This window comes from Elaeis guineensis, chromosome 10, assembly GCF_000442705.2.
Source record: "Elaeis guineensis isolate ETL-2024a chromosome 10, EG11, whole genome shotgun sequence".
Taxonomy (NCBI): domain Eukaryota; kingdom Viridiplantae; phylum Streptophyta; class Magnoliopsida; order Arecales; family Arecaceae; genus Elaeis; species Elaeis guineensis.
This window is the reverse complement of record NC_026002.2, coordinates 32,484,688-32,508,743: the sequence shown is the minus strand read 5'-3', so window position 1 is coordinate 32,508,743 and position 24,056 is coordinate 32,484,688. Positions and strand designations below refer to the sequence as shown.

The window sequence follows — 24,056 nt, the reverse complement described above, 5'->3', positions numbered from 1 at the left end:
TCTAGAAACTGGATTTGTAGGCAAGAAATCTTTGCCCACTCGATCAGCGGGACATTTTGTATCTTGATTTGATAGGCAGTTCTCATTCCAGGGTGGTATGACCATCCATTTGTACTGAAAAAAAAGGTATATCATTCTGTCATCTATTGTATCAATAAAGAGTAATTATCTTGTGCATTTTCAAATATATCATAATTTATGAGAGAAATTCTAAAAGTTTAGGATACTCTTTTAAATTGTTATTCCATTAATAAGCAATTATCTTGTGTACTTTCCAATATTTCATAGGCTTTTGATGAAGTCATTAAAAATATGTGCTTGAATAAGCTTGTTATGTTTTACCCATGTAGATGTAAACACTAATTAATCTGTTCTACTGCCAGAGATGCCAATTATTTGGATTTCGAAGATATCAGGCGAGATTTTAGGACATTTCGCTATTACATTTTCTTGCCAAGTTTCCTTTTGCTCCGAGATTATCGGAGACTTCGGCATCGGCCACCAATTAAGATGGACGACATTTCCGGTGCCTTGGTCAGCGTTTCTTGATTCTCTGGTCTTCGTATACTTGCTATAAGCGGCAAGAGACGATAAAAATAGAAATTAAAATTAAAAAAAAAAAACTAAGTACGCAACAACTTTTTTAATAAGTTTTGAATTGATTTTGTTACCCTTTTAACCGTCAGATCCAAAGGAGACACAAATGTAGGATTCTTATAATCTGAACGGTTCCTCCTGCCAGGTTTAAGCTTGGTTTGGAGTGACAAAACTAGAGGTCAAGAATGTGAATATCAACTAAATTAACTGCTGAGTTTATCAAAAAAAAAAAAACTAAATTAACTGCTGTTTTGTTTATTATGGGCAGACTCCGTGTGATTGGATTTTGTGACTGCTTATTTTTTTAATTTAAAATATATTTGTTTTATATTTGGAATCGAAATTGAAATATATTAGAATAAAAATTAAAATGATCATATTTTACAATACTTTTGGTTCACGATTAAAATTAAAATTAAATTTAAATTTAAATATTAAAAAAATAAAAATTAAATTTTAAAAATTTAAAAATTTTATTTTTTTTAAATTTAAAAATAATTTTTTTAATCAATGAAGATCACTTATTTTTAAAATTTTATTTTTTTAATAAAATATACTTAGCTAACAACTCTTATTTGGGAGGCAAAATGGTATTTCTGGAATAGAAATATTAATTTTTTAAAGTATCTATTTACCACTCCTATACCACTGTATTTGGTTGGAAATCTACGGGCCTATCGGAAATGAAATGATGTTATTTTTTAATTTAAAATTAGGTAAAAATTTTTCTCATGATGAATCTAAAATAAGCTATTTCACAGTTCAATATGGAATAACTTAAATCAGATTGGAAGGAATAAGATATAATTAATGTAATCGCTAAACTCGCGAGCTCCACTGCCATTTTATAGTTCGTATGGGAGAATAAGGTAGAATAAACCCTTATCCCATTTTATTCCCGGCAACCAAACACTACACTAACGTCGTTCGCCGGACGCCAATGGAATCCTATTCCCAGTCTACCAAAATATCTCCAGATTCGTATCTGAACGATTCTACGCCACCCCGACACCTTGCTACAAAACCCTAGCCGCATTCGAAGCCCCCAAGCCTCTCCTCGCATCACGAAACTCTCCTCCAATCTCTTCGCGGAACGGCCGAACAGATGCCGGGGGACGACGTCACGGCAGCCGTCGACCAGGTGCTGGAGCCCTCGCGGCATCGCACCTTCATCAAGTCGATCGTCGGAGGCGGCGCCGCCGCTGTGGAGGAGCTGGTGGGGCGGAAGGTGGTGGTCGGCGGGTGGGTGAAGACGGGGAGGGAGCAAGGGAAGGGCACTTTCGCGTTCCTGGAGCTCAACGACGGTTCCTGCCTCGCGAATTTACAGGTCATCGTGGACGCCGAGGTGTACCCGCTGTCGCAGCTCGTGGCCACGGGGACGTGCGTGCTGGTGGAGGGCGTGCTCAAGAAGCCCCCTGAGGGGACGAAGCAGAGAGTCGAGCTCAAGGTCGAGCAGGTCCTCGAGGTGGGGCCGGTGGATCCCAGCAAGTATCCATTGCCCAAGACAAGGCTTACTCTCGAGTTCCTCCGGGATTTTGTCCACTTCCGAGCCCGCACCAACACGGTATAATTTTTTTTTTTCAAATTTTTGATACCTTTTTTTTTTTTTTTTTTTTTTTTTATCATGCAAGAGATGGGTATCACTCTTCTAAAGTATTGGAGCAGTGAAGGTGGATGGATTTTGAATTGTTAGATTTGGATCTGCTTTGCAAGTTGACGGATTAAAACTGCATAGTTTGGTTCTTGATCTGCAGATGTCGTTTTTGGAAAATAAGGGTTTTTTTATAATTGAAAATAGTGGCTAATTCGCGTGGTGAAATCTTAAGTTGAATCATCATATTAACTATTTTTGAAGACCTCATTAAGATTTTGAAGAAATTTATTACTCTAAGATGACTGTAAAAAGTATGTTTTATGGAGAAGGGAGGTATTTGATGATTGGTGAGATACGTTTTGTGATTGGTTATGTTAACTTTTATAGGATTTTGCTTCTCAAAGATCTCTCTTTTAGCTCTCAAAATCCATGGTTGTGTGAACTTTTCTCATTTTATCAGCACCATATCTGATTGTGAGACTTCTATTATGAATGCAAAGTTGTCTGTTCTTAGTATCAACTCCATATTATTTTATCCTCTGGTGATCCTGTAACCCTCAAGGAGTTATTAGATTGATATTCTTGACCCCAACCCGCACCTCTAGAGATTTCAAGTGATAGCGCCAACATTATTTTCTGCATGTAGATTATAAAGTTAACCTCTATGTGTTTGTATCTGTGATGCCCTTGTGATCATGAAGGGATTCTGGAATTTCCATCCCACCAAAATGTCCCATTTATGATGTTTGTTATGGTTTATTACTTTGTTTCAATTTCATTTTAACCATCATGAAACACACATTCTATATTTCTTTTCTGCTATACTTTTCACCTCCTTAAAAATTTAAAGAAAACCACATTCAACATTAGTGTCTTACCCATTTGCAAGGTTGTTGCAGTTTCTTACGGGGGCATGTTCAAACCTGATGATGTGTGATGTCACTTTTAGGAGATCAGAGAACTCAGTCCTGTTTGTTTGTTGCAACCCTATATTTCGAGGCTTTCAACATGGTGGGACTTGCGCTTCGAAGTGCTCGACAAGATTAAAAGTTAGAGGGACTTTTGGAGCCGCATGACACTTCAAATTGCAAATTTCTGGGCATAGCAAATGTCACCATTTTTTGGATTTCACTATCTCTAAGGGAGTGTTTGGTTCACCACAAGTGCTGGAAACCTAAGTCTATAAGATGCTTGCAGTGACTTCTGACTGTCCTCAGCTGAAATCACTTGGACACTTTTTGGGAAGTCAAGGCATAACTTCGGCACTTCGACATATCAAAGAAGTGGAATTCACTTTGTGGTCTGAGTCTCTTTCACTTATGCCTTTCTACCACATTCTACCACCTATGATGAACCAACCACACCTAAAAAAAGGGGGATTGGCGAATCTGTGGTCATCCCTGGCCCTTTCAACCTCTCCTTTGAACTACCTTAAATGAAGGCTGCCAGATGGGTAGATGTAAGGAAGATTCAGCTGTCTAAACAGGCCCTTTGTGAGCATATGAGAATTATTCGATTTTTACAGATACGAAGGCTGCAGAATGTAAATGATTATAGGGATAGAAGAAAATAATGTGGAGTTGAAAAAGACCAACATATGGAATAGAACAATGCATTATTGATGGGTTTTATGGATAGCTGGAGTCCACATTTTTTATATGTTGATGCACATCTGAGAGCGTTTGCTTATAAACAATTGCACACAGTATGCTTGCTTGAAGGGTGTTGTACTGAGTTTTTTTTATATATATTTTAAAATTAACAAGAGAAGAGTGTCCTGAGGGACTAAATCACTTCTATAATTTTGATAGGCTCTCCTATGTAGTCATCTAATACTATCATTAGATTATTCTTGCTTTCTCCTAAGTAGGAAATTTTGCTTTCTATGCATTACCGAAAATCGAAGATGCAAGATGCATTTTTTTTGAGCTATTACCTTTAAATCTTTTTTCCATCTTATCCTTGTTAAATACTTTAGGCTTCTTTCTATGTTTTTGTGACATATGATCCATTTTTGTATACATGCGTATTCATGCACAGGCATTTCTGATTAAACATCCCATCCTAAGTAGGTTCATGAGTCAGTCGGGTGCATGTGTGCATGACTGCAAGTGAGTGCTTGTGCATGCACATGTGCTCACACAGAGAGAGATGCTGCAAAATCAGGAAGTAAATCCTTTAATTTTTTTTTCCTTAAATTGTATTCCTTTCTTTATAGGGGCCAGGTGGATATAAATTCTGACTAAGATTTATGATCCTAATAAAGGATCTCACATTCAGTTTTTTGTTGTGTAAGCCCATCTATCAATGAAATGGCAGGACGTTGAATCTGGCTGCTGAGACGAGGGCTATGTACAAGGAAAGGAATGATTCATACATGATAGAAACTGTACAGCTAAATCTGATGAGCATGTACTGCAGTCTTAACTGATTTATCTTTGAATATCAAACTAATTATCAGGTGCATGCTAGATATTTTTCCCCATATTCAATGCCCCTTGTTGGTTTTCATGGTTTATTTTGCAAAACATAGTGTCACATTTTCATGTATCAAGAACTCCTATTTTAGACCTGATGCATGGGAAAATAAAGTAAGTCTGCCAATTTCTTTATGTTTTCTATGTGTTTTTCTCTTAATTAACTTGCTTCAAGATTTGTTGCATTTAGCTTTATACCTTGTGTTTTTGCAGATATCGGCAGTTGAACGGATCAGAGATGAGTTGGCTTATGCTACCCACACATTTTTCCGGCAAAATGGTTTTCGTTATGTGCATACTCCTATAATTACTACAAGTGATTGTGAGGGAGCTGGTGAAATGTTTCAAGTTACGGCACTGTTTAGTGATGCTGAAAAGGTGGAGAAAGAATTAAAGCAAAACCCTCCACCATCAGAATCTGAGATTGAGGCTGCTAAGCTTCACATCAAGGAGAAAGGAGAGGCTGTTGCACATCTAAAATCATCAAAAGCAACCAAGGAAGAGATCAGTGCTTCCGTGTCTGAACTCACAAAGGCAAAGGAAAGTCTAGCAAAACTGGAAGAGAGATTTAATATGAAACCTGGGATTCCTCAGAAGGATGGAACGATTGATTATGCTCGTGACTTCTTTGGGCGTCAAGCTTTTCTTACCGTATCTGGCCAACTTCAGGTTGAGACTTATGCTTGTGCTCTAGGTAATGTATATACATTTGGACCAACTTTTCGAGCGGAACACTCCCACACTTCAAGACATTTAGCAGAATTTTGGATGGTTGAGCCAGAGATAGCATTTGCAAATTTGGAGGTAGTAATTATTGAATCTTTTTTTTTTTTTTGAAAAAAAAATCATTATTCTAGTTATATCTTTTCCATCTTACCTTATGCAATAATTGACAGCTGACAGGAAACAGCTTCTGAACCTTGTTGTTGTCATCTTGATAAAGTTGCCATCTTTGTGGAGTTTTCACATTGTAATCTGTTTAGAATGGACTACATTATTTTCCATCTTGGATCCTATACTTCTAGTTCTCCCACTATAGTTCATTAAAATTTATAAACATTGCAGGATGACATGAATTATGCAGAGAACTATGTAAAATTTCTTTGCCGGTGGTTACTTGACCATTGTCATGACGATATGGAATTCATGGCAAAGAACTTTGATAAGACAGCCATAGACCGTCTTAAGCTTGTTTCTTCAACGCCATTTGAGCGTATTTCATATACAATGGCTGTGCAACTATTAGAAAATGTAACGGACAAGAAGTTTGAGAACAAGGTAGAGTGGGGAATGGATTTAGCATCTGAGCATGAAAGGTATACTATTCTTACAATTTGAAGTAGCTTTTGTGATCATTTTTTTGACATTTGGTTGAATGCTTTGTTCAATCGTGAAGGTACTTGACAGAGGTGATATTTAAGAAGCCTGTCATTGTCTATAATTATCCCAAAGGGATAAAAGCATTCTATATGAGGCTTAATGATGACAAGAAGACAGTAGCAGCTATGGATGTGCTTGTGCCCAAGGTATGGTGTTGTTTTATATGTTTTGGTTGATAAAAGGTTGTATGTCTCTCTCCTAGATAATTAATCTGATTAAAGCCTTTTTCCAGAAAATCTCTTCAGTCTCATTCTAATTCATTTGTCTTAACTAATATGCAGTTAGTTGCATCTGAGTAGTTTATATTTGATTTAGGAAGAGCTGAAACCTTCATGGGATAGCATGTTGGAATATTTGCATTTTGATTGAGATAGTGCAATCACATGATATATGCAACGTAAAGTTGTCATTTTGTTTCCTAGGTCGGTGAGCTGATTGGTGGAAGCCAAAGGGAGGAGCGTTTAGAGGTTCTTGTGGACAGGTATGTTGATTTCCCATTGCTTGTTGAGATTTATTTTTGAGTACCTTGTTGCATGGTACATAACATGGATGTAGCAACTGGTCATGCTACTTATGTAGGAATCACTTTTGTGTTCTTTATGTTTTTTTGTTTAGAAGAGGAATTTGTTAATAAAAAGGGCATCCCAGTGCATGAGGCTCTTGCCATTGTGAGGTTTGGGGAGGGTCAGAGGTATACAGCCTTACCCTTGCTCTTGTGGATGGAGAGGCTATTTTTGTATCTTGAACTTGTGACACAAGCGATAATGGAGCAACTTTACTGTTGCTCCAAGGCCTGGCAAAAGGCTGTTAGCCAGTTATGGTCCCAATAATCTGGGATTCTGGGAGGGGAGGATTGTGGATGGATCTAACATGTAGCATTTTTCTACACAAGGTGGCTGCTCCACGGCTTGAAGCCGTGCCTATTGTGCTTCTTAGAAGAGGACTGTATTAATGTAATGTATGTAATTGGACTTTGGTTATTTGTTCAATGAATTTTGTCCTTCAAGACTTCATTTAGATGGTGTACATGTGAGAGACTATGATTTAGACATCTAGTGTTTGGGTCTAGAAGATATAGCAATTAAGAGCTTCTGATGTCTACTGAGGTTCTCTATTGGAAATCTGTTAGGCACAGTGTGGTGGATACAAATGATGGCTTGTAGATTTACTTGTCCATGACAAGGTACACATACATTTGATGCTTGTGAATACTCCCCCTTCCTTCGCTAGGGCCTCCAAGCTGTCCAACTGATGAAGAAGAAGATAGGCACTTGTTGGAAGTCAAGTCAATTCATTAAACAGAATACCTTTTAGCTTTAGAGAATTTATAAATTTTTGGAGGATCACAGTTCCAAATTCCTGCAGAATGTCTTGTGTGGGACATCAAGATAGGGTACCATTCAAAGTGTTGGGACACAACCATTCTGCCATCATCCCAGCATCTTGATCATCCATTATCCCAAGTGTCAGGATGGGATGGAATGGTGTTGTGGCCCATTCCCTGGAAAAATTGGGACGCCCTGCCTGCAAGATTTAAAACCTTGGGGAGGATCATGTGTATCTTGCTAAAACATGGAGATCTGTTTGTAGGAGTCTGATTAGGTTTTATAGTTTAGTACATGATGATTACTCGTTCTTTTTTTAAAGATTGTGTGCCATTTAAATGAGTGCCTAGAAGGAAGATGGGGCTGAATCCAGGATTTGATGGTCATTGATCTGAAAAAAGATCATGCTCAAGTAGTGGTGGATCTGTGAGCTTAAGCTGTAGCAACTTCAAAGGCAACATTAAGATTGGCCCTATGCGGCTGGGCATCTTAGAGAAGCCCATGTTCTATTAGGAGGGGATGGTAGCTGGCTAAACGAGACAAAAAATGAGAAAGAAGAACTTGGTTTGTCTATGTTGGGATCATTTCTGGCAACTAGCCTTCTCAAGTCTCTGTGATACCCTGCTCGCCTCTACCATGAGTTAACAAAGATGATTGAATTCCATATTTTTTCCCCATCAACTTCAGGATGTGCTGCAGGGTAGAATAGTTCCCCATTCACATGCTCAAACTCTTGGAGTTAAGGTTTAGCAATTGTTTTTAGAATTTAAATGGTTTGGTAAAGTATGTATCTTAGAATTATATGCACAACCAAAATATTCTTTGTTCAAACTTCACCTTTTCTTATCATCCCTTTTCAAGTATAAGTTGAGGATTCTCCTCCTGGACCATGACTTCAGGACACGTAGAAATTTCTGCAGAAAGTGAAGTTTTTTCAGAGCTGAGGCATAGCTTAAGATCTGAACAGAGAATTAGGTAGTAGAAAAGGCTATGCTCTCTTGACTCTGGGCTCTTTTCAGGCTTGCAGCAAACCCTTCGAAAGTGATGGATGGAGACTAAGATGTTGCCGTCACGGATCTTTGGGATTGGTTTAGCTGCCTTGCTGACCTGGTTAGGCCAACAGGAAGTGCTCGAACTCTTGACTTGCTTGGACTCTTGACACATGCCCCATTCTATCAAGTCATTGGATGCCCTGTTGGCTTTCTGCGTGCTGTCATTTTCCTTTTTCACTGTTTTTTCTTGTCGATAAATTTATATATTATACTTTGACTTGCTACCATCTCTTTGCCTCAAAGTTCGTTTCTTCATTTATCCTTTTTTTTTCTTTCCTAAGCCACCACAAGAATAAAAACTTCCTTTATTGAATTATCCTGCAAATATTTGCACGTATGTAAGATTAGTTGGATTACATATTGCTTCATGCTGTTATAGTAACCAATGAAGAGCGATGCTGAAACATTTTTTTCCTCACAGGATACTAGAGGCAGGATTGACTCTTGAGCCATATGAGTGGTATCTTGATCTCCGCCGCTATGGGACTGTCAAGCACAGTGGATTCGGTTTAGGCTTTGAACGGATGGTTCTCTTTGCAACTGGCCTTGATAACATTAGGGATGTTATCCCTTTCCCAAGATACCCAGGAAGGGCTGATCTTTGAACTCTGCTATTGTTTTCTGTACCATAAAGATGAATGGTACGATCCAATAGATAACAAATTATAGCATGGCTTGGTGTAACATTTTATTAGGGCATCTTGGTTGTAGAATTATGAAGCTGTTCAAGGATGGATGTTTTAGTTGTTCCAATGACTCATTTGGATGATTTTTGAGGGATAGATGAGTATTGCTTAAAAATCGAACTGGTACAGATTAATCTTCCTTATATGGCCACAGAAATTTCTCATTTAACCTAACAAGTTTACTTTTTTAGTTGATCCAGCAACTCTTTTTGTATCTCTCGACGAAGCCTTAACACCATGAACTAGAAACATGGTTCAAGTTACTTTTGCTTGCTGAACGGCAACAAAATTTGGATGCATTAGTTTCAAAGCTAAGGCTGTAAAAGTCACCCAATAACTTGAATCCAAGTACTTGACGACTGAATTTATTTTAGATCCTTAAGCATTCTCATCCCCTTAATTCTGGCATGCTGTGATATTTATTGATTATTAATTTTATGTGGTAAGAGAGATTAAAATCAACTTTTTGACCCTTTGAGTTAGCCATGCAGGACTGGTGTAATGGATGCCGGATGTGAGGGACATGGAAATTGAAAATTGCTGGGGAGTAGGGTATATAGAGAGTTGAAGATGATATTCTAACTGTTAATATATGACGAGGGAAACGATGGAGGCTTGAGGATAGCAGAGAAAGATGTACACCGTCGAGGTTAACAAATATGGGAATGTGCTACGTAGCAAACTAATGCCAGAGATCAACACTTTTTATCATCAAAAATATCAATATTAGCATGAGTAGAGGTTCATGAATACCATTATCTCAAATAAGGTTTCTTATCACATATTACATTCTCCCATCATACTGGCAAAGAACGCATGCTTTGTTTTTTGCCATCGCTGTGTCCTGTAAGGTACGACACGTATTTATACAAATAAGTACCTATTAATAAACTCAGCAGTGCACATTGATTTTGAAGGAAATTACACAGCCACTACATGTAATAACATATACCCACTCATAGGAGAGGAGGGGAGAGGAGGGGAGAGGGATGAAAACTTATGGATATGGAGACAGATAAAGAATGAGGCGAGGAATGTTTGGTTGGGTAAAGTTGGATTTTGAAATGAGAATATGAATGAATGACTTCTATTCCAGTCATTGGGTTGGGAGAGTTTCATTTCGATTTCAGAAGAGAATGGAAATATTTCAATCCCTCCAAATCCAACCTTTACTCTTCCATGGTATTCAAACACCTGATTCCAATCCTAGTTATAAATCAAATGTGTTGGGGGATATGGTCATTCTAATTCTTATGTCGATCTATTTCAATTCTAATTCTAATCGTGAATCAAACGCATCTTTAAAGGAATTGAAGTGAGAAAGTTTTTGAAAAATCAGCTTGGAGCTTTGATCACACGTGGGAAATCGGATTTAAAAAAAAATATTATCTTTTCATTACTTAATTCTCAAAATATCCCTATTTTAAACTTAATTATGGATATACCGTAGTTTGGGTGAGCTAGATGCCATGTGTAAAATCGTAGGTCAAACTCATAATTTCAAAACATTGCGTGGTTCACTTTGAAATCACGAGTTCAGCCCACGATTTCAAGAAATCATGGATTCAACCCATGATTTCTTGAAATCATGGGTTGAGCCCGCGGTTTCAGATTGGCTCAAGGGATTTCAAACTCAAATCATGGGTAGGACCCATGATTTGAATGTTTACCCTCTCCCTCCCCGAGCAATCCCCCTGCTCTTCACTTCTCTTTTTTTTTTTCCCTCCGACCAGCCTCCTTGTTCCCCTCTCCTTGTGATTTCTTTGTTTCCTTTTCTCAAATGTTCTCCCCTCTTTATGGTCCCCTTGTTCTCCTCTTCTCAATTTTTTCTCCTCCCCTATGTGATTCGCTCTTCTCCCTCTTCTAATTAATCACCCCATGGTCATTATTCATTGTGTACTCCTTATTTTTTCTTCTTCATGATTCTTGCGGTCTTCTCATTTTTGTAAATCATCTTCATTTATTTTGATTTTTTTAATTTTATAGTATATTAAATTTAGTTTGATGTTTTGAATTATCTTTATGTTTATGGTTGTAGTTGTGTATTTGATTAAGAATTATCTCTTTACCTTTCTGTTTATTATTATTATATTTTGGTTTGTCTTCATACTTAATGATATTTATAGTCTCTTCGATTGCTAGATATTAGATAAACAAAATTTGATAAAACGTATTTTATTAAGTTTTATTAATTCTTACGTTTGGTGAGATGCCAAGTGGGGCATTAAGTAAATGAAATATATTTGATCTCATGATAGACATATAGAGAACCCTATTTTTCAAAAAAGTGGTTCTTATAAATTGACATTCTATATGGAAGAAATCAAATTAAAAAATATAAAAATAGCTGCTTAAAGTAAAAAAATCAAAAATAGTAAAAATATATATAATTTTTGAGTATCCTAATCTGATAAAGTCTCTACTATGATAGGCTATTTAGATTATAGATTTGATTAGCCCAATCACTTAAGTGGTTGATCTTATTTTTAGTGATATTCTTATAAAATTAGAAGTTTCAATGATATAAAATTTAAAAAATTATGGAAATATCCTCTCAACTTTAGTTCAATTTCACTTACATTATCTGTATTTTAAAAAGTGTCAAACTGATCCTTTTAGTTATCGATATCTTCCAATATAGTCTAGCCATCTATCTCCATTAATTAAATTTTATAAAATGACAAAAATATCTTTATTTTCATGTCCTCGCTCCTTCCTTCTCTTCAATTGATCCTCTCCATTGCCGGCATCCCTTTTTCTCTCTCTTTCTTCCTACTTTCTTTTTTTCTTCTCTCCTTCCTTTTCATCCATTTCTCTTCCTCCCCTTCTTCCTCTTTCACCCATCTCCTTCCTCCTTCTCTCCATCTTTTTCTCCTCTTTGTCCTTCTCCACTCCATTCCTTGCCAGCAGCCCCTCTTCCCTCCTCTCCTTCCTTCTCATCTTCTTTCTCCTCCTCATCCTCTTTCTCTTTTAAATCAACCCATGGGCTCTATATTGTTAGATGGCCCTCCTTTACATCTGCTCCTTCTCATTGGCAAAAAATCCTTCCCCTCTCTTTCCTTTTCATTCATTTCTCCTTCTCCATGATGGCTCTCTTCACCTTCTTTTCTTTCTCCTTGTCAATTTTGCCTCCTCATCCTTCTCCTCCAAATCGCCCATAAGCCATCCTCTTTATGGTAGTTCCTTCCACCTCCGTTCCTTCTTACCAGCAACCCATTTTTTCCCCTCTCTTTCCTCCCCACCCTCTTCTCCTTCTTGTCCTCCTTCTAATCTAACCCATTCTTTATCAACGACCCTTCTCCACTCCTTTTCCTCCTCATCTATTTTTTCTTTTCATCCTCTTTCTCCAAGTCCAACCATGAACAAGGGACATTTTCATCCATTGAGAGAGAAATCTAATACTATTTATTGATAAAATGAACGGCTGGATCATATTAGAATATATCAATAATTAGAAGGGTTAGTTTGATACTTTTTAAAGTATATGATATAAATAAAATTGAGCTAAAATTGAAGGGATGTTTCTATAATTTTTTCTATATATTTTATTAAAATATTGAGTTTATGTGATCTTGCTTGACTATTCAAGGTTATAAATGAATTTTTTTCTTAAGAGTTTGTAGTAGTAGATTTATTTTATACGGTATCATGTTGTATGTTTATTTGAGTGTGCTAAGAATGGTCATAAAATCCAACTTATTTAATATATGAATGGTGATTTTCTAATGTGCTCAAACCGACACACTCAAAAAAGGGATTTTAATGAAGTGGAACCGATTTCGAATCAATTGGTCAAATCACTCGACTGCGGAACGCACATGCGCGCACGTAAAGAGATCCCCCTATAGAAGGCACTCCTCTTACACATAATAGTAAGGGCGAGGGCTTTCCTCAGCTCTGATTCTCCTCCTGTTATAGTATGGACCCTCATTATTTATACTTCATAGTATAAATAATGTCAATTCATAGGTGGTAGGGAGGGGTTCGGGGGAGGTCCTCCTCTCCTGATACCGAGCTCGGTAGGGCTCGGAACCTTTGATTAAAAAAATAACTTTTAAGAGTTGAACCTAACTACCGAAAAATGATCGAAGGTAATCTTTTCGAACTAGAAAGCTGCGAAGCAGACCTTATGAATTGAACCTAATTTTTCTTTTTGCTTCTTTTTCTTTTTGACGAGTATTAAGCACCAAAGAAAAAAAAGCAAAAGAAAAATTGACAGGTTCCGATACTAAATCTATAACAGTATGGAGCCATCGTTGCGTCGTTAGCATGCTTGTGATCTAGTCCTATCCTTTTGGGAAGGAGGATCGACAAGCGACTCTGTAGTTTCTGTCTCCCAACCCATAGGTAAGGGCACGCCAACAGACTTCAGACATCAATGTCCGTCGTCTTGTACGGTCGTGGTCGAGTTAAGCCTAAAACGTAGAGTTTTCACTTAGTTCTTCCTTACTGGTAGAATCCCTAAGTGACACCTCTAAGAGTGCTTAAGCAAGGTAACATTCTTTTTTCAAACACGCCTTACTCCACACTGAATTACCTCTCGAGATCTAACTCATATTCTCTATCTAATCTCCCTTGTTCTCTAGCTTCGCTAGTCGGACTGGATTAGGCAAAAATCTCTTGAATTATGAGTTGGTTTTTGACTCTTTGAGGGTTCACAGGATAAGAGCCTGTCGGCAAACATGGGAACATGCCTGAAGCTTGGTTCCCAGACGCGTAAGCTACTCAGAAAGCACCACACGACGATGATCTCGAATATCATTATACGATTTTTCGTAAAATGAGAAATCGGTTTGGATATTAGTAGGAAGATCTGACACCAAAGACCGAGCGAGTTGGTTTGTGGACCCAACTTGCGAGGTTACCCCCGAGCCTGAAGCGAGGGCACCGCAGCTACTTTCCAAGCAGCGAGGATACAGTACCCTTCAGTAATATATAAAATAACTTATTTATTTATATAAACTTATACTTATATAAATATATACTTATATAAATAGTTTTTTATATCTTATTATATTTAGTAAAGGCTTATCTTTCTAAAGAAAAATGAGCTATATAGCATTTTAGATGATCCCTAATGGCATACATTAAAAGTAGTTATAGAAGCTATTCTGACGCTAATCTGTGGCCATAAAACACTTTTTAAATTTGATACAAGTGCCTATACGGGCGTACACGCACACGCGCATGCGTAAAGAGATCCCCCTATAGAAGATACTCCTCTTACACATAATAGTAAGGGCGAGGGATTTCCTCGGCTCTGATTCTCCTCTTGTTATAGTATGGACCCTCATTATTTATACTTCATAGTATAAATAATATCAATTCATAGGTGGTAGGGAGGGGTTCGGGGGAGGTCCTCCTCCCCTGATACCGAGCCCGATAGGGCTCGGAACCTTTGATTAAAAAAATAACTTTTAGGAGTTGAACCTAACTACCGAAAAGTGATCGAAGGTAATCTTTTCGAACTAGAAAGCTGTGAAGCAGACCTTATGAATTGAACCTAATTTTTTTTTGCTTCTTTTTCTTTTTGGCGAGTGTTAAGCACCAAAGAAAAAAAAGCAAAAGAAAAATTGGCAGGTTTCAATACTAAATCTATAACAGTATGGAGCCATCGTCGCGTCGTTAGCATGCTTGTGATCTAGTCCTATCCTTTTGGGAAGGAGGATCGACAAGTGACCCTATAGTTTCTGTCTCCCAGCCCGTAGGCAAGGGCATGCCAACAGACTTCAGGCATCAATGTCCACCGTCTTGTACGGTCGTGGTCGAGTTAAGCCTAAAACGTAGATTTTTCACTTAGTTCTTTCTTACTGGTAGAATCCCTAAGTGACACCTCTAAGAGTGCTTAACCAAGGTAACATTCTTTTTTCAAACACGCCTTACTCCACATTGAATTACCTCTCGAGATCTAACTCATATTCTCTATCTAATCTCCCTTGTTCTCTAGCTTCGCTAGTCAGACTGGATTAGGCAAAACTCTCCGGAATTATGAGTTGGTTTTCGACTCTTTGAGGGTTCACAGGACAAGAGCCTGTCGGCAAACATAGGAACATGCCTCCACAGCAGACATATGCAATTTTATCCTTGAGTAGACTTTTAACATTTCTCATGCCTCCACAGCAGACATATGCAATTTTATTTGTAATCTATATTTTTTTCTTCATAGCATACCTAAACTTACCTTATTCATTTTGTGATATAGTGGTACTGTTGCATCACTTGTCGATTCACTTGTCATACTAGTGCAATGTTTAACTATCTGATATGAGTTTAATTTTATTTCCTTACTCTTCTTCATATTTATTATTTTATTTCATACTGCTCATTATGTGCTTGTCTATGTCAGAGTGATGATTTGGTGAGAATTCATGATCTTGCTCATCCAGTCTCTATGTCAATATCCGGGCATGCCATCTAGAAGATATGCACATTAGTCCTCCATGCTATCAATGACCATAGTCGTATCTCTATGGGTGTCTACGATCATGGCCTTAACACATCAGACAACACTCCTTCACCTTTTTCTCATCCATCGTCATCAGGAGCAACATATCAGATGACCCTCCTTCATCTTTTCCTCATCCATCATCATCAAGAGCATCTCTTCCTACTTTGTACAGATAAGGTAGCCGACAACATACTGTTTCTCCATTCTCGATTATAGAATTTCCTATGTTCACTCTATATATGTCATCGGCCGTGTACATGCATGACGATATGAGCCAGTTCTAGTTCGTTAAGGAGATTGCTGCACATTGAGTATGTGGTGAACAACATGGGCTACAAGGGAGTTCCATATCATGTAGGAGGCTATATAGGAGGAACGTGAGGGGTTGAGTGAAACTAAATCAATACGTCATTAGAAGCAACCTGCATGGAGGAAGAGACGGCCACCATGTGGGACATGATTTTTATATTTTATTATATTTATATACTACATATATGTGATTCTTTTTGGTTAGAATATAAAATTATTTCATTATTTCTTTATTTATTTAAATAAAATATTATATTATTCTCTAAATTCAGACATTACTAATTCCTTGGATGAGAATGAAGATACTGTAATTGCAATCAATCTTGTTCAAATAATTGTAGAGATAGTTAAGCATGTAGGTCTTGTGTAGTATTTTTTTGGTAACATTTTTTTTTTGGTAACACAGGCCTTGTGTAGTTATATCCTATGGATACTATATTTGAAATAGAATAGCTTATAAAAAATCTCAAGTTCCAGATAAATTTGGTCAAAATACATGATTTTATTTGACAACTAGTTGAGTCATAAGAAAAAAAGAAATGCTTACAATAAATCAAATTATATTATCCTAAAAATAAGTAAAAAAAGATGATTAGATAAAGCTTCATCAGATGGAGCATCATATACTGCAACAAAGAGCTAGAGTCTAATCATCCGCTAGAGGGTCCTGTGGTGGCAGAAGGAACTAATGATAAAATTGCTGTACGAACTATCAAACCATGCATATCCCTCATCTAATCATCTCATCATAGATGTCTTAACCTCATCCAGTTGCCTTGTCATGGATGCCTCCAGCGTGTCGGCCTGCGTGTTGATCCATGCTGTCAGAGATATCTCGAGTATATCTATTTGAGCAGAAAATACTTGTAGATCGAAGATTATGTTCAAATTGCGTATGCTGGCCAAGTTGGGTTTGGAGGAATCGGAGGATAGACTGTGTAGGCTGAGTAGAGTGCCTAGGTTGGTCTTTATTGGTAGACTGATCTTCTCCTCCTTTATCACTCTCTTCTTTATGCACCTCAGCTATATGCCTCCATACCACATCAATAAATGTACCCCATACACCTTAGAGATGAGTGATTGTAGTTATCAGTGGGTCTAAGTTTAATAACTTCATCATCATCAGTGATAGGGACATCAATGGCCTCGAAGATAGCACTCATAATAGCTTCCAAAGGTGAATAGGATTTTAGACTTTGACAGCATTCATTCGAAAGAAAATCATAAGTTTAATCCATAATTTCATCTTGTGTGGCAATAAAATCGTAGGTTGGACTCACGATTTCATATGTATCATCTCACGTCATCTAAATATAGTAGATCACATCATCCAAACTACAATAGATCCATTAATAAGTTTAAAATGGAGATATTTTGAGAATTAAGTGTTCAAAATAATATTTTAAAAACATTCCAAAAAATCTGCCGTATGTGTTTGTACAAGTTGATTTTTTTTAAAATATTATTTTTTTAATATTATTTTTTGAAAGTATGATAAATCTAAATTTATTTTTGATTTATCGTTCGGTGGGTGCCCCACTATTTCAGGGCCACCAAGGACTATTAACGTGGCACCAGTGAAATCATGGGTCCAAACCATGATTTCTTTCTCCCTTTTCTCCCGACGTGGTCCCCCCTACTCCCCACCACTTCAATCGTCGCCCGTGCTCCCTCTCCTCCATTTGGTCTCCTTGCTCCCCACCACTCCGACTGCCACCCATGCTCCCTCTCCTCCGTCCGGCCTCTCTGCTCTTCACTCTTCATCTGACCCCCATCCGGTCCCACCTTGCTCCTCACTTGTCCGATCACCTCCCCCCCACTTGCTCCCCATCCTTCGTCTGATCCCCATCCAGTCCCGCCCAACTCTTCATCCACTCCTCTGTCTAGCCCCATCTTGCTGCCCATCTACTTTCTAGCTGGCCTCGATGGTCCTCGCTCCTTCGATTAGTCCCCGCTTCCCACCTCTCCGACAGGCCCCCTTCTTCTTCGTGGTTAGTCTTTAGATTTATTTTGATTAATTTATTCTGATTTATGTGCCACCTTTCATGTTAGAGCCCACTATAACATGCATTTTGATTAACTCTATATTGCATTTTAAATGGTTAATATCATACTCATACCATGTTAAATCTTGATGCAAGTTCGTTGTAATATGTTTTAAGTTCATGCCTTGTTCATTAACTGCATACATTCATGCTCCTAAACCTAGACTCAACAAGTACATCTTGAGTACTGTAGGTAAATTAAATTTAATTAAACTGAGCTCATATTTAAATGAATTCAATTTGATCAAATTCTTCCAATGTTTTTATAAAACTAATATGAAGAAAAGAGAGCATTGAAAAATATTAGTCTTTGGAAAAGACCATTCAAGAAAAAAAATGTATCAATGGCTATCCGCTAAGCCAGCCTTATCCTAGCTTTATCAAATTTTGGTTATCTCCATAAAAATTAGAATCATACTTCTGGCACTAGCTAGTCTGGCTGGTCCGGTCCAGTCGCCAAAAACATAGTAGTTGGTGGTCAAATGGGAAGCAATCTAGTTAAGTCAAATTCATGTAGAGACAGTTTAAAAATAAAAATAGTATATGACCAGCAGGACCTATGGGCGCACAAGGTCACCAATGTTTGGCCTATGATAAGGACCACAAACAGACTCATATTTAATCAAAACTCCTATATCTAGATTGTAATTTTAATTATTAATGTAATCAATAAGATGAACCATCTCCATGGCCTACTTTTTATTCGATGTAGTTAGTATCCCTACTTTTATTTTGATTTTCTTAAGTTTTATAATAGTAGATTTATTTAATACATGCATGGTGATTGCATACTAAGCATGCTGAAGTTACTTTATTTATTATGTATGTAGTGAAATATGGAAGACACATTCCAAACACCCCACTTTATTTATTATTGTATGATCGCCAATCAATTGAAAGTCACATCCCTTAATGTTACAAAATTTGATAGGATAAGTGGGGTGTTTCAAGTGTAAACGATGTTCCATGAGCCTTATATGAACAAAGGCAACAATACTCAGGTGATTAATAATGCAAAACTTTCTTTTTATATTCATATTATTATTTATAATAAATTAATAAATCTAATTTTTAATAATATGAGGTGTAGATATTGTAGTCATCGGAGCATATGTATATGTGCCAAAAATGATAGTGCTATCATTTGCTGTGTTTATATGTGATGGCTGCTTGTGCTCATATCTCAATTGATTTCTGATGATACATTGATCAATGCTATACTCTGGAGTACCATTATAGTTACAGTCATCAATTTCAATCAATCCCACTAGCAGGATATTGGTCGCAACTAATAAATGACATGCTTATAGTACCATAAAAAGAACGATTGCAATAGAAGGGAAGACCATAATTCTTGAGACTTAAGAATGTAATAGATTAGATAGAAGTCAGCAACAGACTTAAATATTAAATTTGTAGCAAAGAAGAACATGACAAGATGGATATGTACAAGAAATAGAGAATGAACCTTGATGAAAGCTAATGAACTTTGTATTTAATATCGTATTTTGTTGATATCTAATAAACATTTATTCCACTAATGATATTTTGGTTTCTTTGATTCAATACTACCATATTATCAATTATTCTATTGTATATTCTACATCATTAAACTTTGTACAAGTTTTGAAAGTCTGTACATGTTTGCTTACAAAGAAACAATACTCCTTTTTTTTACTCTTAATGTCTATAACATATTATATACATGGAGCCAACATCAATAGATCATTTTGTACTATATGGACAGACTACTCATCAATCATTAGCTATCTAGGATGGTCAGATATATATTTATATTATTAAAAATATGACAATAAGTTAATTACATTGATTTAATATTGATGTATTGATTTTTTTTCTATTTTTAACATCAATAGGAGTCTTGCTTTCTTACTTGTCAATGGAAGGAGCTCACCTTGCATTGGTTGACACTGCTCCATATACGCAGTGTTATATCCATGGCAAGTCAGATTTTATGGCCTAATCTATGTTGATTTCATCCTGTTATATTGACACTTGATCACTGCATTCATAGAGCAGTGGTGTCCAAAGATTCATACATTTTATCTACCACATGGAGAGTGCATCATCACGTTGGAGGATATCTGCATCTAATTGGATTTATCAGTTGACGATCCTTCAATTATAGATAGTACACGCCATGATTGGCATTAGATTTGCTTAGATTTATTAGGTGTTGTCCCACTTTCTGATAAACTCAAAGGATTACGTTGAGTATAATATAGCTAGGAGAGCAGTTTTGTAAGCTATTCCCTAATGCAGATGATATAGCTATAAATATTATGCTAGGCATATATTTTATTGCTAATTAAGGGGTGTCTATTCATGGATAAATAAAAAAACCTAATGCATATCATGTTTTTACCATTACTTAAGCATTTTGAGTTCGTGGGACACTATAATTAGGGTAGTGCGGGTCTAACTTGATTGTACAGAGAACTTTATAAGACAAATAGGAAAGATGCATATGATATCACAGGATCCTTGATTTTATTCTAGGTTGGGCATGGTATAGATTTTCATTTGTAGCATCCTGTAGATTAGGCCAACTTGTCGTGGATCCTATTATGGATTTAGTTGATGGAGGTGCATTACCACGGGGTTTGTTAGCTATAAGGTAAGTAATGAAAGTTGAATAGTAATTTTCTTGTCTAGGTTATTTTGAATCATATGTTTCTCACTTATCCTCTTGGATGCATAGGTGGAGAGATGCTTTCTCAGTGACACAAATTTTCACCCATATTCTGATAATGTAGTGATACCATTTCAATTTTTTGAAAGTTGAGTAGGTATAATTATAATTATTTTACATATACTATAATTATGTTTACAATGACTTTGTTCAGAATACTTATATTTCGTTATATTTATTCAAAGGTTATATGACAGCCATATACTCTTGAGATCCTTGCAAAGCTAGCAGATTATTGTTTCAATGGATAAGATACATAGTGAAGCCAGATGTCAGGTTTTTATTTTCATATTGTAGAGTGGCACAATGCCGATTGAGTGATGCATCAGTTTGGGATCTGATAGCCTATTATATTTGATCATAATATAAATTCTAGACTGTATTAGATTGATCTTAGAGGATAAGTGGATTATGACTGGAGCATCACTCATTAGTATTTTGTTGAGCTCTAGGAGAGTTGGCAAGATCATGTTATGGATGGTCCATCGATTGACGGTGCCATGGACTATTTGACCCCTATATAGAGTGGTACCATAGCATCACTCATCGATTCATTTATTATAGTGATACAATATTTGACTATCTAGTAAGAGTTTAACTTTATTTCCTTACTCTTCTTTATATTTATTATTATTATCTGTAATGCTCATTATGTGCTTGTCTATGTCAGAGCGATAGTTTGGCACGGATTCATGATCTTTTTCATCCAGACTCAGTGTCCATATCCGGACATGTCATCTAGGAGATGTACACTTCAATCCTCAATACTATGAGCATAGTCATATCTCTGTGGATGTCTATGATCATGGCTATGATACATTAGACGATACTACTTCATCTTTTCAATATCCATCAACGTCGACAGCATATATTTCCTCTTGCTTTACATAGACGAGGTAGTCGACGACATATTACCTCTTCATTTTCGATTCTAGTACATTCACTCTATATATATCATCGGCAATGTATATATATGATGACATGAGCCAGTTTTAGTCCATTAAGGAGAGTGTTGCACATTTTGAGTATGTGGCTGATAACATGAGTCATTATGGAGTTTCGTATCATGCAAAAGGCCATATAGGTGAGGGAGGTACATAAGAGGCTGTCATGCAGATAGAACAACATACAGAAAAGCATAAGGAGCCGAGTAAAGCTCAACCTATGGGTCGTTGGAAGCAACTTGCATGGAAGAAGAGACGACCGCCATATGAGACATGATCTTTTTTATTTTATTATATATATGTATCATATGGATTTGATTTTTTTTATAAATAAAGTTGTACAATTTTCTCTAAATTCATGATACATTGGTCATTATTCTGTTGCTTCTGAAAATGGTAGAACATTAATGTGATGAATCTAAAATCAATCCAATTTGTCATGCAATGTTTAGATATTGAAAAAGATCAAATATTCATTCTTCACCAAAATAAATGAGGCATCAATTAAGATGGTAAAAGCAAGTCTAATATATTGATCTTAGAATTAGAAATTTTAAAAACTTGATAGAGATATGAGAAAATATAATGATGTTGGCCAGTTTAATATTCAAGACTTTATTTATGCCTAGGCCAAAACTGATTTGGAAGCAATGAAAAAAAAGGTCTTGTTTTGAACTTCTTTAATGAGGAGCTTGGATTTCGGGAGTTTGGAGCCGATCCCTCTTTGAATTTCAGTCTAGGTCAAAGTCGGCAACCAAACTTCCTAGAAATCTAACAAAAGAAAAATAAAAAAAAAACTTCGTCGACCAACACTGTGTCGTGGTCAACCGCACTGGAACAAAAGAAGGATGGTCGACTAGCCAGATCAATCGGGGTCGATCGCTTGACTTTTTCTGAGGAGGTCAATCATCGTGGTAGACCAGTCGACTGTTGTGATTGAGAATAGAAGAAGGGAGGTCGACTAGTCGGATCGATCAGGCTTGACTGCCTGATTCGATCTGAGGCGGTCGACCGCCTTAGGGATCGATTGATCGCCATGGCACGATACGATTAAGGTGGTCGATCGGCCCACCTGAGGTAATCGACCGCCTAAGATCGAGCTGGACGGTCGAGCTCAATCGATCCGACTAGTCGACCGCCTAAATCGATCGACCGTAATTCTATGATAGTCGGTCGGATTTTTAATTTTATTTTTTTACTTGTTTTACTTTTTTTCATATCTATTTTTTTTATTTATTTGGTGGTTGGGTTACCGAGTATTTATGTCTCTATCAGAAATAACTCTGCCTTTACTAGAATCTTGCATAAGAACGATATATTATACTAGTAATCTTTAGCTTCATAATGCTTAATTTTAATTATAGTGATCGGAAGTTGCATTGCATAATTTTAATTATGTTTTTTTTTTTTTTATCAAGGTTGCAATCCACATCAAAATGCGCTACTCAACCACTTATTGAGGTTTGGTTTAAAAAAGCCATTGCAGACAATTATTATACAAAACAATACTTCTAGTTTGAGCTGGATCATGCACATACAAGAGTGCTAATTGCATTGTTCAAGTCTTCATTTTATCCTATTAACACCAGGCTCACACCTTCTCTATCAAACAAGATTGAGTTTTTAATACCATCATCAGCCACCATAGGGAATACAACTAGAAATATGGAGCGCATATATACAAAGGTCTATGATTTGAAAAAGGTCCATGAGACGTCATTTATTGATATGATGATTGAAAATAAATTCACATCACATGGTAACGAGAAACTAGCACCTGACATAGAAATGATATTACTTAGGCTAAAAATGCTATTTACTGATTCCCAGCACATACATTCGTTTGCAATTGAGATAGTGTGATCCCATATGGCCATCTTTATACAAGTGCATGCGAAAAAATGTAAAGGTGGAGCATCATAAAAATAATGTACAAATACATAAAAATAGTCATGTTAATTGAAATATAATAGTTTATAAAAAATCTCAACTACAAATTAAAACCAATCAAAATACACGATTTCATTTGATAACTAAATGAGCACCAAAAAAAGAAAAATGTGCTTACAATAAACCACATTACATTACTCTAAAAATAAATAAATAAAAATGGTATATCATCGGGTAGAGCCTTATATACTACAACTAGAAGTTGGAGCTTAATCATCCTTTATAGAGTTCTGTGGAGGCGGAAGAAATTGATGATAAAATTACTGTATGAATTGATTAAATCATATAAATCCCTTATCCAGTCGCACCTCAATACTGTCAACCCATGCATCAATCCGTGCAATAAGAGATACCTCTAGGGCATCTACATGAGCAGACAATACATGTAGATCGGAAGACTGCAGATTCAACAATGTAGATTGTATACGCTGAGTAGGATGTCTAGACTGATTTTTGTTGGTAAGCTAACCTTCTCTTTCACTATCATTTTTTTCTTCATGTACCTCAGACATATGTCTCTATATCCCATCAATAAA

The 24,056-nt window shown here is 36.6% G+C and overlaps 1 protein-coding gene across 2 annotated transcripts; it reads left to right on the top strand.

Annotated features, from left to right (window-relative positions):
* The first annotated feature begins 1,467 nt into the window (after positions 1–1,467).
* LOC105052713 (asparagine--tRNA ligase, cytoplasmic 3) lies at positions 1,468–9,157 on the top strand. Of its 2 annotated transcripts, none has more exons than XM_073244187.1 (6): positions 1,468–2,161; positions 4,882–5,472; positions 5,734–5,984; positions 6,065–6,194; positions 6,471–6,529; positions 6,664–6,694. In XM_073244187.1, exons 1-6 carry the CDS (start codon positions 1,703–1,705, stop codon positions 6,677–6,679), a joined length of 1,506 nt encoding a protein of 501 aa, XP_073100288.1. In that variant the 5' UTR covers positions 1,468–1,702; the 3' UTR covers positions 6,680–6,694. The 2 variants fall into 2 exon arrangements, with proteins under 2 accessions (XP_073100288.1, XP_010931935.1); XM_010933633.4 differs by lacking the exon at positions 6,664–6,694 and adding an exon at positions 8,847–9,157 and having other exon boundaries at positions 1,470–2,161.
* The last annotated feature ends 14,899 nt before the right edge of the window (positions 9,158–24,056 follow it).

Excerpts from the sequence above, each read along its gene's own strand:
- LOC105052713 (XM_010933633.4), top strand. The coding sequence starts at position 1,703 with ATGCCGGGGGACGACGTCACGGCAGCCGTCGACCAGGTGCTGGAGCCC. Across the intron at positions 5,985-6,064 it reads TTAGCATCTGAGCATGAAAG|GTACTTGACAGAGGTGATAT; the intron begins GTATACTATTCT and ends TCAATCGTGAAG. Across the intron at positions 6,195-6,470 it reads TGGATGTGCTTGTGCCCAAG|GTCGGTGAGCTGATTGGTGG; the intron begins GTATGGTGTTGT and ends TTTGTTTCCTAG.